This window comes from Bufo bufo, chromosome 4, assembly GCF_905171765.1.
Source record: "Bufo bufo chromosome 4, aBufBuf1.1, whole genome shotgun sequence".
Taxonomy (NCBI): Eukaryota; Metazoa; Chordata; class Amphibia; order Anura; family Bufonidae; genus Bufo; species Bufo bufo.
Window position 1 is genome coordinate 12,042,259 of NC_053392.1, and position 18,268 is coordinate 12,060,526.

At 46.9% G+C, this 18,268-nt stretch overlaps 2 protein-coding genes across 2 annotated transcripts in view; both read left to right on the forward strand.

Moving 5' to 3' along the window:
- The window catches only part of LOC120998306 (oocyte zinc finger protein XlCOF7.1-like), a 1,981,422-nt gene that overhangs the window by 1,109,787 nt on the left and 853,367 nt on the right, over positions 1–18,268 (forward strand). The window lies entirely within an intron of this gene.
- Positions 3,345–16,593, forward strand: LOC120998386 (gastrula zinc finger protein XlCGF67.1-like). Its single transcript, XM_040429055.1, has 2 exons — positions 3,345–3,509; positions 14,368–16,593. The coding sequence occupies exons 1-2, from the start codon at positions 3,479–3,481 to the stop codon at positions 15,102–15,104; spliced, it is 768 nt and encodes a 255-aa protein (XP_040284989.1). The 5' UTR covers positions 3,345–3,478; the 3' UTR covers positions 15,105–16,593.

Consider the following 18,268-nt stretch of genomic DNA (forward strand, 5'->3'; position numbering starts at 1 on the left):
TCCGGCACAAAAGGCTTGGCAAATTGATTGTCCGGGAATTTTCCATAGAAGATTGGGATAATATATTGGTGAATTTAAGTTTATTTACTTATACAGTAATTGTAATGAAGTTTTGGTTCAATTTAATATTAAATATTTAATAAATTTTATTAAATAAATGAAGTGTTGCCTAAGACAGGAGAGAATCGGCCAGTCTTCTGGTTATTCGACAAAGTGATTGCGATGGAGAAAGCATTCCAAAAAAACAATTTCTCTCCACCTGGAGACGAATCCTGTCAAGATTGATGTAATTGCGGTATCGGCTGCTCATCGAGCCAGATACTTCTGGGGGAACCTGCCTGGCATGAACAGGCCTCTAGTAGCTACAGACAATGAGAAGACAAAGCTTAAAGATTACAAAAATAAGATGATGAAGAAAAAGCGTCACTCACCATTTGTTGTATCGATAGTAGCTTTAATTCTGGGTAAAAACATGCTAGATGCGGGTCACTGCACAGCAATACAAGGCAACAGCCGCATCGCACAATGCTTGACAAAGCACTGTTTAGTGCGATACCACTATTGACTTGTATTGCTGTGCAGTGACCCGCATCTAGCATGTTTTTACCAGAATTAAAGCTACTATCGATACAACAAAGTGTGAATCCAGTCCCAAGCTATTAGAAACCGCACGGTGCAGTGCCGACTGTGTTTCTCTTCTTCTGAAAAGCTTCAAGATTGCTTGGAGCCCTGAAGAGTCGCGAAGTTCATCAAAATTTAAACCATAACTACCAGCCCCTGGTCTCTTCATCAGGGAAAACATCACAACTTCCGAGTCATCATGGATAGGAAGGAGGACATCCTGTGATGCACAGAGATGGAGAGGGTCTTCGGATCCTCCCCGCACTATATGGACGTCTCAAAAATGAACCGCTGCTTCCAACAGAAGCTCCTGGGAAGGTCATGGAGCGGCCCAATCATCCGGCATCTATTCGCCCTGCTGAAGGATTATTTTGAAAGTGTGTAGAAGCCCCACGCTGCAGATCTATCATGGAGACACCGGATTTTATAATATTACATTATTATATAAGTAAAATTATTTTTAAAAATGAAGCCCCTTCGATCAGCGTACGGCCGAAAGGACACATTAACCCCTGCAGCTGACACAGAAATAACCCTTTGTAGTCGAGGGATTCTTTCATTCAAATTCAAAGTTCTTCTAACTCCCCCTGAAATAACTGAAGTCGGGGATCTAATGTATCTCTACGAACAGATGTCCTTCTATAATCCTGGTGTCCTAGATCATATGATGATACTACATACACAGCTACGGGGACAGAAATAAAGTTCTGCATGTGGAAATTGGTAACACGGATGTCAACTGTGTATAACTAAGCATAACGGAACCTTTATATACAGGATTAATTTTTTTCTGGAAAACTAAATAGTGATAAGAACCCGGCCAAACTATGTTACATGATGGTGACATCATCACAGGTCCTTCCCCACCACTTATACTTTTCACTGCTGAGCCCCACCCCCTCCTAATCACATGACGGTGACATCATCACAGGTCTTTCACCACCACTTATACTTTCCACCACTGAGCTCCGCCCCCTGCACTGATCACATGATGGGGACATAATCCCAGGTCCTTCTCTACCACTGCTGAGCTCCGCCCCCTGCACTGATCACATGACAATGATGTCATCCCAGGTCCTTCAGCTCTTGCAGTGCAGCAGATGCAGAGCAGGTCCTGGTCGGTAGTCACTGCTGTGGTGTCTGGAGCCTCTTCTTCTCTCTGGTATCAGCCATTTCTCCAGAATCCCCCTTTATCCCCGGTGTTGGGGTCTCTGAGAAGCGGGGTCTCTCCAGGAGCAGTAAGTGCGGTTCTGGATCTCACTAATGCTCTTGTCCCTGGAGGATTTCCAGCCTCTCCTCTCCTCATAAAGGCGCCTGCAGTACTAGAAGCCTCCAGCTCCTCCAGGTCTCTCCACTTCTCCTGAATGACCACCAAGGATGGACAGGAAGGAGATCAGCAGAAGATTATTAGACCTCACCTTGGAGATCATCTCCCTGCTGAGCGGAGAGGTAAACTTTTCTAGATTTCTCTCCTCTTTATTGTATTCTTTAAGTGATAGGAAGAGTCCAGGGTCCTGGAGAACGGCCTCCAGACCTTCCAAGTGACGGAGAACCTGAAGATCAGCCACCAGTATGGTCAGTGATGGATCATGGAGACCAATAGTCATGTTGTAGGAGCCATGAGAAGGTAAGTAGGCATGTTGTACCCAGGAGGAGAGGAAGCAGAGGAGGAGATGGCCGGAGTGTGGCCTGGAGGGAGGATTTCTACCACTAGTCTGACATCTAGATGATACTGGACTATAACAAGGAGGCCTCCACTACGTCTAGAGGAAAGAAGGTTTCTCCACCAACATAGAAGAGGAGTCTTTACTGTAAGAGCAGTGAGACTATGGAGGAGGAAGAAGTCATGGGGGATTCTCTAGAAGAGTCCAGAAGGGGCCTGGAGGTCTGGAGGGTAATAATATTCCAGCTTCTAGTGACTAGATTACTTGAGATGGGGCCATGATCCAGGGAGGGATTCTGAGTGTAGATCTGGAGTCAGGAAGGAATTTCTTTCCCTAAGTGTCTCTCTCCATCCACAGGATTACACCATAGTGAAGAAGACATCGGGAGGGACTCCCATCATCTATGAGTCAGGAGGGTGGAGCAGGACCCCCATCACAGAGCCTCCCCCCCTGATACATGAGCAGAAGATCCTAGAACTCACCCACAAGATGATTGAGCTGCTGACTGGAGAGGTGACACTGCTGGGAATGCTGGGAATTTCTCCAGTAACAGCACTGGAGGGGTCTGGGTGATGACGGTGTCATTGTGTTGTCAGGTTCCTGTAAGGTGTCAGGATGTGGCGGTCTATTTCTCCATGGAGGAGTGGGAGTATGTAGAAGGACACAAGGATCTGTACAAGGAGGCCATGATGGAGTCTCCCCGGCCTCTGACATCACCAGGTAAGAGGGGATCGTCCTGATTATAAAAGTGTAAAGATCACATAGATACTACTCCCATCATCTCATCGTCACATGTAATAATCTCTCCTGTCCCTGTGTGTTTCTTACAGATGGACTCGTAGAAAGAAATCCCCCCGAGAGATGTCCCCGTCCTCTGTATTCCCAGGACTGTCCAGAGGAGAAGCTCCCAGAGAACCATCAGGTAGATGGAGCTGAGCCCTATACATATCTATATAGGGGGGTCCTGCAGTCATAGAGGGGTCATAGATGGTGGGGGTCTCTTATGTGGATATGTTAGATTTCCCACCTGTCTGCTGTATTGTCCTGAATTGTTACAGATGACAAATCAGGGGGAAGATGTGACTGATATTAAAGTGGAGGATGAAGAAGAGCGGATGATGGGCGATCCCCCGTGTAAGAGTGAGGTGGAGGAGGACATTCCAGTCCATGTGACCACAGGTATGGAGTAATGAATGGAGGAAGGGAATTGGGAGGTTTCTTCAGGTGAGACTCCACCTTACAGCTGCAGTAAAGTAGCACTCCGGGCAGTGACCCCTGTGTTATGTACAGTGCAGGAGAAATCTTCTCCCAGCTCTTCTCTCCATCCTCTCATGCTCCAGGCTGGACACTCGGCTTAGCATCAGGTTTTGGAGGCACGCCGGCTGCAATGAACGGCTGCAGTGATGCCCAGGGTCTGAGGAAACTCAGTTTAACCAACTTAAAGGGGTTATCCAAGTTATATTTATTGATGACCTATCCTCAGGATAGGTCATCAATATCAGATCGGCGGGGGTCCGACACCCGACACCCCCTCCGATCAGCTGTTTGAATAGAAGGCATGTGCGGTGTCAGCGCTGCCTCCTCTTCACTGTTTACCTTCTAGCCGTTGCATCTGCAGTGGTGAGCAGGTGTAATTACACCCAAGCCGTCCCATTCATTTCAATAGGAAGGCTTGGGTGTAATTACACCTGCTCACCACTGCAGATGCAACGGCTAGAAGGTAAACAGTGAAGAGGAGGCAGCGCTGACACCGCACATGCCTTCTATTCAAACAGCTGATCGGAGGGGGTGCCGGGTGTCGGACCCCCGCCGATCTGATATTGATGACCTATCCTGAGGATAGGTCATCAATAAATATAACTTGGATAACCCCTTTAAGGGGTTTTCCAGGCTCTTGATATTGATGGGTTATCCTCAGCATATGACATTATTATCTGATCCGTAAAGGTCTGATTGCCACTCCTTCACGGTCAGCTGTTCCTTGAAGGATCTAGCACCTTTAATGAAATAGGAAACACAGCGCCGTTCAAAGTGCAGTGGCCCTGCTGGGTTACTGCAGCTCAGCTGCCATTAAAGTTAAGGGCAGCTGTGCTGTAGTAACCTGGTACAGCCACAACCCTTATGGAGCTTTCTGTGAAGGTTCTCATTCATCTTGGTCACGGTATATCAGTAGTGATAGGTCAGAAGAACTGGACTTGTTATATTTTTTTCTTGAAGACCTTTTGCTAGTCATCTGACTTAGTCCGACTGGTTTGTATGACAAAATGACATTACATTTCAGTGACTTGTGCTTTGAGAATGTTTATAGATGTATATGAATTGTATTACTTTCATGGATTGACACTTTTTATCTATTGCTATTTTCTGAAAAATAAATAAAATAAACCTAAAAATAAATTACTACAAATAAGGGTATTGTCTAGGGTTGAGCGAACCCGAACTGTAAAGGATTTTTGGACCCTGGACCCCGGACCTGAACTTTTCAGTAAAAGTTCGGGTTCGGTGTTCGGCGAGTTAATGGCGCTTTTTGAAAGGCTGCAGAGCAGCCAAACAACAAGCGTTTGCCTGTGCGCCCTTAGAAGCCATCACAGCCATGCCTACTAATGGCATGTCTGTGATTGGCCAGTGCAGCATGTGACCCAGCCTCTATATAAGCTGGAGTCACGTAGCGCTGCACGTCTCTCTGCTGTGCTTAGTGTAGGGAGAGGATGCTGCTGCTGTGAGGGAGAGAATAGGAGAGAGTCTTTAATCAGAAGTGCTTGTTAACTCAGCGATCTACATAAATGTTGTTTTGTGGGTGCAGGGCACAATCTTTTTACCCTGCCCTGAGCCCAGAGACAGAGAAAAATAACTTTTATCTGTCTGTTAGTTAGGTGGGCGTCGGCGGCCATTTTATGCAAGTTCAGTGCACCAGCACAGCATATGTGCATTTGTGACAGTCAAATCCAAGCTTGAAATACTGCAATTATATTCTGGGTTTGAAAAAATATCCCATTTTTTGCAATACCCTACAGCTGGGGCCTTTGCAGCATTTGTCAGTGTGAAATACAAGCTTGAAATACTGCAATAATATTCTGTTATTAAAAAACACAAATTTTGGGCAAGATCCTAAATTTGCGGAGAATGAGGACAGCGTCAAATAAGGGTCGTGGCCCGAGTTGTGGTGCTGCTGGTGGAGCTCCTGTTGCAGGGAGAGGACGTGGTCGATCTGTGCCAGCTACACGACCAAATGAAACCCCTTCCTCAGGTGCGAGTAGGCGACAGAACCTGCAGCGGTATTTGGTCGGGCCTAATGCTGCTCTACGAATGGTGAGGCCTGAACATGTACAGGCGATAGTAGATTGGGTTGCTGACAGTGGATCCAATTCCTTCACATTGTCTCCCACCCAGTCTCCTGCTGAAAGGCCACAGTTGGTACCTGCAGCCGATGTCCATCAGTCTTTCACCTCACCCCCTTGCAAATCAGCCAAGCAGTCTGAGCCCCAAGTCAGTCAGCAGTCTCTTCTTCTTTTTGATGACTCTGCTAGCAGGGTTTCCCAGGGCCATCCACCTAGCCCTGCCCCAAAAGTGGAAGAGATTGAGTGGACCGATGCCCAACCACTTATGTTTCAAGATGAGTACATGGGAGAACCACCGCAGCACGTCTCGGATGATGACGAAACACAGGTGCCAACTGCTGTGGCTTTCTGCAGTGTGCAGACCAAGGAGGAAGTCAGGGGTGAAGACTGGGTGGAAGATGATGTGGAGGACGATGAGGTCCTCGACCCCACATGGAATCAAGGTCATGCGAGTGACCTATGTAGTTCGGAGGAAGCACAGAGCCACCAGCCCAGCAGAAGAGGGAGCATGGTGCATGTCACGACTGTGACTGATCCAGACAGGTCTGGGAGGAGAAGGTCGCAGCGACTTGCTTGTGAGTTTGCTCCGTGGTTCAGGGTATGTCATCTGGGTTTTGCCTTGTGAACCTTTTTGTCCTGACTGGGAGTTTGTAGGCATCCTCCTCAGGTGAGTCCTGTCTGCCACTCCCAGCTACTATATTAGTTTCACTTTCACTTGCAGTCATTGCCATATATAGTCCTTACTACCAGTGCTACTCTGACCTTGGAAGGAGATCGTTTGATGGTGTTGCTGTGGAGCTCTTGTCCGCCGTGGACTGTCGTGTTTGGGATCGCCTTCTCTGCTCGTGACTGGATAAGTCTATCACTGCCATAGATTGTTTGTTGCTGTCTTCCCCTGTTGTTTTCCTAGACGTGAGTGATGGTGACTAGCGCTCCCATCGGCCTTTCCCCAGTCCAGTCTAGTGACATTTCTTTCTTTTCTTTTTTTTCTGCTTGCTGTTTTGCTTTGTATTTTGTCTGTTCCACTATGGATCCGGTTTTGGTTTTGGCGAAACAATTACAGGAGTTATCCCTTGAAGTGGCAGGATTAAAAGCAACAGTGCTGCAGCAGCAATCCTTGGGTTCCACCGTTGCTACGGGTAACCAAGGTACTCCTGAGCCAAAAGTGGCTTTACCTGATAGGTTCTCAGGAGGGAGAGACCAATTTGTAACCTTCAGAGAAGCTTGCAAATTGTTCTTCAGGTTACGCCCTAGATCCTCCGGCAGTGAGGAACAACGGGTGGGCATTGTAATTTCTCTCCTGCAAGGAGATCCGCAGGCTTGGGCTTTCTCCCTACCATCAGACTCTCCGGCCTTACGATCAGTGGAGGAGTTTTTTGAAGCCCTGGGTCTCGTATATGATGACCCGGACAGGGTCTCACTGGCTGAGTCTAAACTACGTAGACTTCGGCAAGAGAACCGGTCTGCTGAACTATATTGTTCCGAATTCCGTAGGTGGGCTACTGATACTTTATGGAACGACTCGGCCCGTAGGAGTCAGTTCTGCCAGGGGTTGTCTGAAAAATTAAAAGACGCGCTGGCGGTATACGAGGTCCCTGGGTCTCTTGAGACTGCTATGTCTCTGTCCATAAGAATCGACAGACGACTCAGGGAGAGACTATAAAATTTTACGGAGGCCTCTATAGGGCAGGGATCGGTCTGTTATGGTCCAGTCGAACCAATGCAAATAGGGGGCGCCACTAGACGGGTGAATCCTCCTAAGTTCCGCCGTAGGTCAGAGGTTTGTTTTCGTTGTGGGGGGAGGGGTCATTTTGTAAAGGTTTGTCCCTCAGAACCCAAGAGACCACAAACTAAGGAGCCGCCGGAAAACTAGAGTCCCCAGATTGTGCGGAGGAGAACAGTCTGGGCGTATTCGTTTCCTCCATACGCATGTCTCAGTTTTTGTTGTCCGCTACCGTTGAGGCGGGCAATAAGACTGAGATCTGTTCCGTTTTCTTGGACAGTGGGGCAGGGGTCAACTTGGTAAATTCACGGTTTGCTCAGGCTCTGGGTTTTATTCCGGAACCGGTATGCAGAACTATTCCTGTGTTTGCCATCGACTCCTCCCCTCTTACTCAGAGAGAGTTAACTCAGATCATCCATAATATCCATTTTCAGGTAGGGGACCTCCATAAAGAGCATATCTCTTGTTATGTCCTGGACGGTCTTCCGGCTCCTATGGTATTGGGGCTTCCCTGGCTGGTGACTCAAAATCCAGTGGTGGATTGGCAGGCCGGGGAGATTGTGGAGTGGAGTGAACATTGTAAGGACAACTGCTTGAGTAGTAGGTGCTCTACACTCTCTGTAACATCTTTACCTGCCTTTCTGTCAGATTTTATGGATGTGTTCTCTGAGAAGGGTTGTCAGGGGTTACCACCTCATCGTCCATATGATTGCCCGATTAATCTATTACCTGGGGCAAAACTACCTAAAACCCGGTTATACAATCTTTCCGGCCCGGAGAGGAAGGCTATGAAAGATTATATTTCGGAGAGTTTGGCTAAGGGACACATCAGACCCTCTTCTTCACCTGTGGCTGCAGGGTTCTTTTTCGTTAAAAAGAAAGATGGGGGCCTACGTCCTTGCCTGGATTTCCGGGAATTAAACCGGATAACTATCCGAGATCCCTATCCTCTTCCTCTCATTCCCGACCTCTTTAATCAGGTTGCTGGTGCTAAATGGTTCTCCAAAATGGATCTCAGAGGAGCCTATAACCTGGTTCGCATCAAAGAGGGGGATGAGTGGAAGACTGCTTTTAATACTCCGGAAGGGCATTATGAAAATCTGGTCATGCCATTTGGTCTTACTAATGCGCCTGCGGTATTCCAACATTTTGTCAACAATATTTTTAGTCACCTTATCGGGAGATTTGTTGTGATATATCTTGATGACATCCTGGTCTATTCCCCGGATCTGGATACACATAAGGTCCATGTGAGACAAGTGCTGCAGATATTAAGGGCCAACAAATTGTTTGCTAAGTTAGAAAAATGTGTGTTCGCTGTAAAAGAACTGCCATTTCTGGGGTATGTGTTGTCAGATTCAGGTTTCCGCATGGATCCAGAGAAAGTCCGGGCGATTATAGACTGGGATCTGCCTGAGAACCTGAAGGCATTGCAACGCTTCCTGGGGTTTGCCAATTTTTATAGAAAGTTTATAAAGAACTATTCCTTAGTGGTCAAACCACTGACGGACATGACCCGAAAGGGATCCGATTTTTCCAAATGGTCACATGCAGCCAAAACTGCCTTTGCATCTCTGAAGGAGAGATTCACCTCGGCCCCTATTCTCGTACAGCCAGATGTCTCGCTTCCTTTTATTGTAGAGGTTGACACATCAGAGGTGGGGGTGGGAGCGGTACTATCTCAGGGCCCGTCCCCTGGTGAATGGCGTCCGTGTGCTTTCTTTTCGAAGAAATTGTCTACTGCAGAAAGGAACTATGATATTGGCAACAGGGAACTTTTGGCTATTAAGTTGGCTTTTGAGGAGTGGCATCATTTTTTGGAGGGGGCGGTTCATCCCGTCACGGTGATTACTGATCACAAAAACTTATTGTATCTGGAGTCTGCTAAACGTCTCACCCCTAGACAGGCTCGGTGGTCGTTATTTTTTACTAGGTTTAATTTTGTAATAACCTATCGCCCGGGGGGCAAAAAATACTAAGGCGGATGCATTGTCTCAAAGTTTTCCTGGAGGGGGTGATGTTGAGGTACCAGAGCCCATTTTGCAAAAGGGGGTGGTGGTCTCTGCATTACACTCAGGTTTGGAGGGGAGGGTGTTGGAAGCTCAGGGGGACGCCCCGGCCTCCTGCCCCTCGGGTAAACTGTTTGTGCCAGAAAATTTACGACTGGAGATACTAAAAGAACACCATAACTCCACACTGGCAGGACACCCAGGTAGTAGGGCAACCTCTGAGTTAGTGTCTCGTCGGTTCTGGTGGCCTAAATGGCGCCAGGAGGTGTTGAATTTTGTGTCTGCATGTGCTACCTGTGCTCGTTCTAAGGTAGATCATACTCGTCCGGCAGGGCGTCTTTTACCTCTGGCCATCCCCAACAGGCCTTGGACGCACCTGTCAATGGATTTCATTACGGATCTACCAGTATCAGCGGGGAAGACTGTTATTCTTGTAGTTGTTGACAGATTCAGCAAAATGGTGCACTTTATTGCTCTTGCCGCATTGCCTAATGCTAACACACTGGCTCAGGTTTTTATTGACCACATCGTGAAGCTTCACGGGGTCCCTTCCGATATTGTTTCGGATCGTGGTACCCAATTCGTTTCTAAATTTTGGAAAGCTTTTTGTTCTCGTTTAGGGGTTCATCTGTCGTTTTCTTCATCTTTCCATCCACAGTCCAACGGTCAGACTGAACGTACCAATCAAAACCTAGAGACATATTTGAGATGCTTTGTTTCCGAAAATCAGGAGGAATGGTCATCTTATTTACCGTTAGCCGAGTTTGCCATTAATAATCGTCGTCAAGAATCCACCGATAAGTCACCATTTTTTGGTGCGTATGGTTTCCATCCTCAGTTTTGTACGTTTAGTGAGGGGGGGCCGTCTGGGATTCCCGAGGAGGAACGATTTGCGTCTTCACTTTCTTCAGTGTGGCAGAGTGTGCAAGAAAGTTTGAAGAGAATTGGTGGTAGATACAAACGTGCGGCTGATAGGAAGCGCTCTGAAGGTCCGGACCTTGGGGTGAATGACTTGGTGTGGTTGTCTACCAGAAATATCAAGTTGAAGGTTCCCTCGTGGAAATTAGGTCCCAGATTTATTGGTCCTTATAGGGTAATTAAGATCATTAACCCGGTGGCTTTTCGTCTGGAGCTACCTCAGACTCTAAGGATCCATAACGTCTTCCACAGATCTCTGCTTAAGAGATATGTAGAACCTCCTGAACCATTGCCACTACTGCCTCCACCGGTGGTTGTTGATGGCAGTCTTGAGTTTCAGGTAGAAAAGATTGTTGATTCACGATATGTTCGCCGCTCTCTTCAGTACCTGGTGCACTGGAGAGGTTATGGTTCCGAAGAGAGAATGTGGGTTCCAGCATCAGAGATAAAAGCGGACAGACTCATTCGGGCTTTTCATAGCTCCCATCCGGAGAGGCCTGGTCTTGAGGGTCCAGGGGCCCCTCGTAGAAAGGGGGGTACTGTCACGACTGTGACTGATCCAGACAGGTCTGGGAGGAGAAGGTCGCAGTGACTTGCTACTCGCGATAGCTTGTGAGTTTGCTCCGTGGTTCAGGGTATGTCATCTGGGTTTTGCCTTGTGAACCTTTTTGTCCTGACTGGGAGTTTGTAGGCATCCTCCTCAGGTGAGTCCTGTCTGCCACTCCCAGCTACTATATTAGTTTCACTTTCACTTGCAGTCATTGCCAGATATAGTCCTTACTACCAGTGCTACTCTGACCTTGGAAGGAGATCGTTTGATGGTGTTGCTGTGGAGCTCTTGTCCGGCGTGGACTGTCGTGTTTGGGATCGCCTTCTCTGCTCGTGACTGGATAAGTCTATCACTGCCATAGATTGTTTGTTGCTGTCTTCCCCTGTTGTTTTCCTAGACGTGAGTGATGGTGACTAGCGCTCCCATCGGCCTTTCCCCAGTCCAGTCTAGTTAGGGCGACTGAGGGTTTTAGGCATCCTGCTCGCCGCACGGGTTCACACCCCGTCTAGGGTATCAGGGCAGACAGGTGCCAGCTGAGGGTTAGTCAGGGGTGGCCATTCTATTTCCCATCCGTAGATAAGGGTCCCCCTTCCCCTCTGTCTGGTGCGACACGACTGCTGCTGGGATAGCGGTCGTGACAGTGCAATAGCGGAGCGGCCGTCCTCTAGACAGTACACCTCCTACTGCCCACCGCAGCAAGGGACCGAGCACACCAAAGCCAGCTCCAAGGTGTTCCCTGGCGTGGCAGTTCTTCAGACAATGTGCTGACGACAAGACATGAGTGGCTTGCACGCTGTCCAATCAGAGCCTGAAGCGAGGCATAAACGTTCTCAACCTGAGCACAACCTGCATGACCAGGCATTTAAGTGCAAAGCACGAGCTGCAGTGAAGTAGACACCTCAAAAACTAAGAAAGGTCTCTGGCTCCTCCTGCTTCCTCTTCTGCTGCAGTCTCGGCCTCTTCATCCACCCCTGGAGTGACAGTGCCACCTGCCACCCCGCAAACAGAGGATCTGACAGCAACACCACCATCTGGGTCACCAAGCATCTCCACAATGTCCCACAGAAGCGTTCAGCTCTCCATCTCCAAAACACTGGAGAGGAAGAGGAAGTACCCCCCTACCCACCCGCATTACCTAGCCCTGAATGCCAGCATTTCAAAATTACTGCCCTTTGAAATGCTGTCATTCCGTCTGGTGGAGACGGAGAGTTTTAAAAGCCTTATGGCGGTGGCTGTCCCACAGTACGTCGTGCCCAGCCGCCACTACTTTTCCAGGCGAGCCATCCCTGCCCTGCTCAACCAAGTGGGGGACAAAATTAGGTGTGCAGAGCTGCTGCATAAAGTGCGGGCCATCTGTGCGCGCTTCCGGAGTTCTCACCCTGCTGCTGCTCGCCTGTCAGCGCTGCAGCGTAACTTCGGCCTTCCTGCTCACCGCCTCATATGCGATGTGCCCACCAGGTGAAACTCCACCTTGCACATGCTGGCCAGACTGTGCGAGCAGCAGCAGGCCATAGTGGAGTTTCAGCTGCAGCACGCACGGGTGAGTCGCTCTGCGGAACAGCACCACTTCACCACCAATGACTGGGCCTCCATGCGAGACCTGTGTTTCTTGTTGCGCTGTTTTGAGTACTCTACCAACATGGCCAGTGCCGATAACGCCGTTCTCAGCGTTACTATCCCACTTCTATGCCCACTTCGAGTTGCCCACATTCTAACTTGTGCTGATTACTGGGAGGCCACGCTGATGGATCCCCGTTACAAGGACAACGTACCGTCCTTAATTCCCTCACTGGAGCGTGATCGTAAGATGCGCGAGTACGCTGCTGGTGGCATTCCCACCTGACAGTGGGGGCACAGTGGAAGCACAAGGCGAAGGCAAAGGACGAGGAAGAGGTCGCCAACGCAGCTGGGGCACCGCCAGCACCTCAGAAGGCAGGGTTAACATGGCCCAAATGTGGAGAAGCTTTGTCAGCACGCCACAACAACCAGCACCACCAGCTGATATGGAACAGCTTAGCAGGAGGCAGCATTTAAGCAACATGGTGGAGCAGTATGTGTGCACACGCCTACACGTACTGAATGACTGGTCTGCCCCCTTCAACTTCTGGGTCTCCAAATTGGGCACATGGCCTGAGCTTGCCCTTTACGCCTTGGAGGTGCTGGCCTGCCCTTCAGCCAGTGTATTATCTGAACGTGTATTCAGCACGGCAGGGGGCGTCATCACAGACAAGCGCAGCCGCCTGTCCACAGCCAATGTGGACAAGCTCACGTTCATTAAAATGAACCAGGCCTGGATCCCTCAGGACTTGTCCGTACCTTGTGCAGAATAGACATGTATACCGGCACTAACCAGCCATTGTTATACTGCAGCGCAATTGCTCATTCTTGTATTTTGGATATTTCCCACTATTTTGGGGTATACCCTAATTTAATTATTTTTTTTATTAAATTAAAACCAAAAACCAGTGTTGGCTACCTCCTCCTCCTCCACCGCCGCTTCCACTTACACCGCTACGTCCACCGCCTCCTCAACCTCCTACTCCATATGGATCTCGTCCTCCTAGATCAAGATTATTATTTTATATTTTTATGTTATTTGAAGTCATTTCCCTATCCACATTTGTTTGCAGAGCACTTGCCATGCTCTTAACCACATTTTGCTGCCATTTGCAGCCCTCTACCCCTTTCCATGACTTTTTTAGAGCCATTTTAGTGCTCCAAAGTTCGGGTCTCCATTGACTTTAATGGGGTTCGGGTTTGGGGTCAAGTTCGGGTCCCAAACTCGAACTTTTTTGTGAAGTTCGGCCGAACCTGAACATCCAGGTGTCCGCTCAACTCTAGTATTGTCTATTCCTTTACAAGTGATGACCTGTCCTCAGGATCGACCTTCACTATCTGATTGGTGGGGATCCAACACCTTGTCCTCTGCTGATCAACTGTTCTGCAGTAGTTCCGGTGCAGGAAGTCAGCGCTGGAACTACACTGCTCAGTCTGTGGACGAAACCGGTTACTGCAGTGCTGCTTCCATTCATCTCAATAGTAGCAGCACTACATGAACCAGCTCTGTCCAAAGCACAATGGATGGACCTAATCAGAGGTGTGGGACCCCTGACAATCAGATACTGGAGGCCCAGCCTGAGGATAGGCTATTAATTATAAAGGAGTGGACAACCCCTGTAAGGTCTAAAATAGGCCGTTCACGAAGAGTTTAGGTTATTGTAGTAAAATCATCTCCACTTGATATCTAAGGACCAACTGTGGTGGCAGAGGACAGGCCTGATTGTCAGAGAAGGGTGGGATTCTCAGATTTCTGAATGTTTTCAGGTCTGTGTTCATGTAATAGAAGTGATCGGTGAGTGTAGAGCAGAGTCCTGGACTTTATCATCCATCCATTATAATTATAAGGACACGACCACAATGATTTTCTCCGTCCTTTCGACATAAAACTACATCAAAAACTGCACACAGCCTGATAGGAAGCTTCTAGAATTGTCTTCTTTACTGTTTGGAAAGAAAACATAAAATCTCTTTTTAATCCTAACAGAAAATCCCAGTAAGAACTCTGAGGGAAACTTCATCTTATCACTAAATTATACAGGAGAAGATGAAGATATCGGGCATGGCTCTTCAGGAGAAAACCTCATTACCTGTAATGTCCATCCAGGACTTCACAGACCAGATCTGTCATATAATGCTCCTAATCATAAGGAACCTTCTCCTGACCAATCACAGATTTCTAACACAAGTACCGGGCCGAAAAAGGTTACAAGTTTTTATTGTGGGAAATGTGGAAAAAAGTTCACGAACATTTCAGGTCTATATGCACACAGAAGAATTCACCCAGTAGAGATGTTTAATTCATGCTCAGAATGCGGCAAATGTTTTACAAAAAAGTCAAGTCTTATTTTACATCAGAAAATTCACACAGGGGAGAAAATATTTTCATGTTCCAAATGTGTTAAATGTTATGTACATAAATCAAGTCTTGATGATCATAAGAGAAGTCACAAAGTAGAGAACCCGTATTCATGTGCAGAATGTGGGAAAGGTTTTATATATAAATCACAGCTTGCTGATCATGAGAGAATTCACACAGGAGAGATGCCGTATTCATGTGCAGAATGTGGGAAAGGTTTTCTTTATAAAGGGAGCCTCAAGGTGCATCAGAGAAGTCACACAGAAGAAAAAACATTTATATGCTCCAAATGTGGTGACTGTTTTACACGAAAGTCAAGTCTCACTACACATGAGAAAGTTCACATTGGAGAGAAGCCATTTTGATTTTCTTTATGTGAAAAAGAAAATCTGAATTTGAAACTCATCTGAGAATTTACACATAGAAGAAACTAAATTCTTGTTTGGAATGTGGAAGTGTTTACATGCATTAGCCTATATGAGAGTATATTTTTCTGTGGAATTACCCTGGGTCTGCCGAAGAGCCAAATTATATTTCTCTGAGGTCAACAGTGACCAGGATCCATGGAGGAAAAGTATTGAAGAAGAAGAAGAAGAGCGTTGTTTACTGTCAGAGCAGTGAAGATGAATTGTCCCCATGGACCTTGCTTCTTACTGTATTTATACCTCCGCCAACACTGCAGGAGAATCCAGAGGGACACAGTGAGAAACGGAAGGACATCTCCTGTAGACTTTTATGTAACCTATGTGGACATATGGAATGGGTATTTGCTCTTCATTAATACAATATATGAAGATAAAGGTGATGGGGAAAGTAACAGTCTGAGTTGACAATAATTTGTTTAAAAACCCAGATCTTCTATTTCCTTCCATTTCCTTCTCTTTGCCTCATTCACACTTGTGTATTCTGGTCAGTATCGTACACCAGTATTTGTAGGATAAAACTAGGAGTAGCTCCCGAACATGGAAGACTTTCCATTATACTTTTCTCTGTTTTATTCCGTTCCCTGTTACGGCTTACAGATACTGATACAAGATACCGACCGAAATACAAAAGTGTGAATGAGGCCTTACTGTCTATTGGTCTCTTCCAATGGAGCTTTTATTGCCTACTCTCCTATAGAGATCATGCACAGCCAGTTATACATCTCATATCTTCCTTGGTGGTCTGTTGAGGTCTTCATTCATCTAGGTCAGACTAATGATATATCAGTAGTAATAAATCAGAGCAACTGGACATGTATTTGTTTTTCTCGAAGACTTTTCACTGGTCATCTGAATTGCTTTCTCAATTAGAATGGCTAGTACAAGAAATCTCCGGCAATATACACTGCCACTTACAATGCTGTCCTAACACCTCTCCTGATGCAGTACAATTACACCTAATAACATCATTAATGCAAATGCAATCAACACCTTACCTCCATGGCTGAACCATGAATCACTAGTGTCGGAGATTTCTCATATAAGGTATTGTAATTTACAAAGACAGTCGGATGACTTGTGAAACACCAGTCCAGTTGCTCTGACTTAATACTACTGACATTCCTTGATGAGTTTCTCACAAATAGAGGAAAATACAAGTAGCGCTCAGGGATCACCAAGTAAATAACTTTATACACTCTGACACAAAAATAACACACCAAAAAGAGTTGTTGGAATGAAGCTTTCTCTGTGTGAATGTAATGATGATAAATGTGAGTGATTATATAATATTGGAATGGAAGTCCCATGGTCAATTGATGTCATCACTGTAAGTCAGCGTGTTCCAAGCACACGCACCAGGATTTTTAGCCTTAGGAAACCTACCAAATTATATATTGGTTGGCCTGATAATATTTCATATTTGTGTTTGGTATGCCTGGGTTGATAAAAATGTTGTGTAAACCTTGGTGGTGCCATTATCCTACTCGGGGACACCTACAAGATGTTTTTGCTCAAATTAGAATTATGCCATACAACCTTCCACTTTTTGCATTCAAATTGGGCAGCCCCCTGTCAATGACAAAAAGGAGGGTGAAGGAGGCTGTCTAAGTCTACTGTAAACCACACCTGGTTCAGATTCCTGGGGATACACCTAGTGTAAGTCTGGCCAACTTTCCACTGTTATCCCAGTGTAGATCCCTCACCGATCTAACTGGTATGCCATCCATTATTTCATCCTCATTCTATTTCTGTACTGTTTGATTCTCAGTATGTCCCTTTTTGTCATCTTTTTGTAACTTTTAGCACTGTACTGTTATTATATTAAATCTTAAATTTAATAAGCTGTTCCTTGCTACTCTATACGTATTGTGAGGATTCGCTCTATCAGGCAGGGTAAGCGGACGCAGTACAGAGGCAAAACAAGTTCGTAAATTAAAATGTCAGTCTTTATTCACAGAAAAAAGCAAAAGAAAAACAACTCATTACAGTCTTGGTGTTAATTCACACAATGAAAAGTCCATAGAACAGACATGTCACCTTGTTAGCCGTTTTATCCCCGGCAGTTCACAGCAGGCTTTAGGGGGCCTGTTTCCCAGCGTGCAGCCCTCATGCGGCTCTGAAACTTCCAGCACAGCACCATGCTTCAGATCCCAAAACAGAGACTCAGCTTCTGAGCCCAGCTGCCTATTTAAAGGACAGCCAGGTAATCCAAAAACCCACACTTAAACTCCAGTCCGGTATTTGACCTCACCTGACTGGAAATCAGCCCAGCCGCCCATTTTGGGAGGAAAATACCTGCCTTCCCAAACAAAACCCATTGCTATGTCACATACCCCCCCCGCCAGACAGTGTACCCGGAACAGGGCATCCGCGTTTCCCTGTAACCGGCCTGCCCTGTGTTCTACTGTAAACTTAAAGTTTTGCAAGGACAAGAACCATCTGGTGACCCGAGCATTCCTCTCTTTGGCCTGGCTCATCCACTTGAGAGGGGAGTGGTCGGTCACCAGACGTAACTTTCTCCACAACAGATAATAGCGGAGAGACTCGAGTGCCCACTTGATGGCCAGGCACGCTCTCTCCACTATACTGTACCTGGTCTCGGCTGGAGTGAGCTTACGGCTGAGGAAGACAACGGGATGTTCCTCCCTGTTGACTTCTGAGACAGTACAGCACCGAGGCCTACTTCAAAGGCTTTGGTCTGTACAATAAACTCCTTTTTGAAGTCAGGCGTCACCAAAACCGGGGACCCACACAGGGCCGACTTCCAAGCAGAGAAAGCATCTTCCGCCTAGTCATTCCAGTGAACCTTCACAGAGTTCCGTCTCTTCAAGAGCCCTGTCAATGGAGCTGCTGAAGTGGCAAAATGGGGAACGAACCTCATATAATAGCCCACCATTCCCAGGAATTACTTTACTTGCCTAGAGGTGACAGGTCGGGGCCAATTCCTTATCGCCTCTATTTTTTTTACTTGGGTTTGATGACTCCGCACCCAATGACATACACTAGGTATTTGCTCTCCTCTAACCCTATCGCAATTTTTATTGCATATGAACCTATTTAGATACCTCAGATCCACAATAGTCCTCCACCTCATCTGAGGTTTT

Excerpts from the sequence above, each read along its gene's own strand:
- LOC120998386 (XM_040429055.1), top strand. The coding sequence starts at position 3,479 with ATGGAGGAAGGGAATTGGGAGGTTTCTTCAG. Across the intron at positions 3,510-14,367 it reads GAATTGGGAGGTTTCTTCAG|AAAATCCCAGTAAGAACTCT; the intron begins GTGAGACTCCAC and ends TAATCCTAACAG.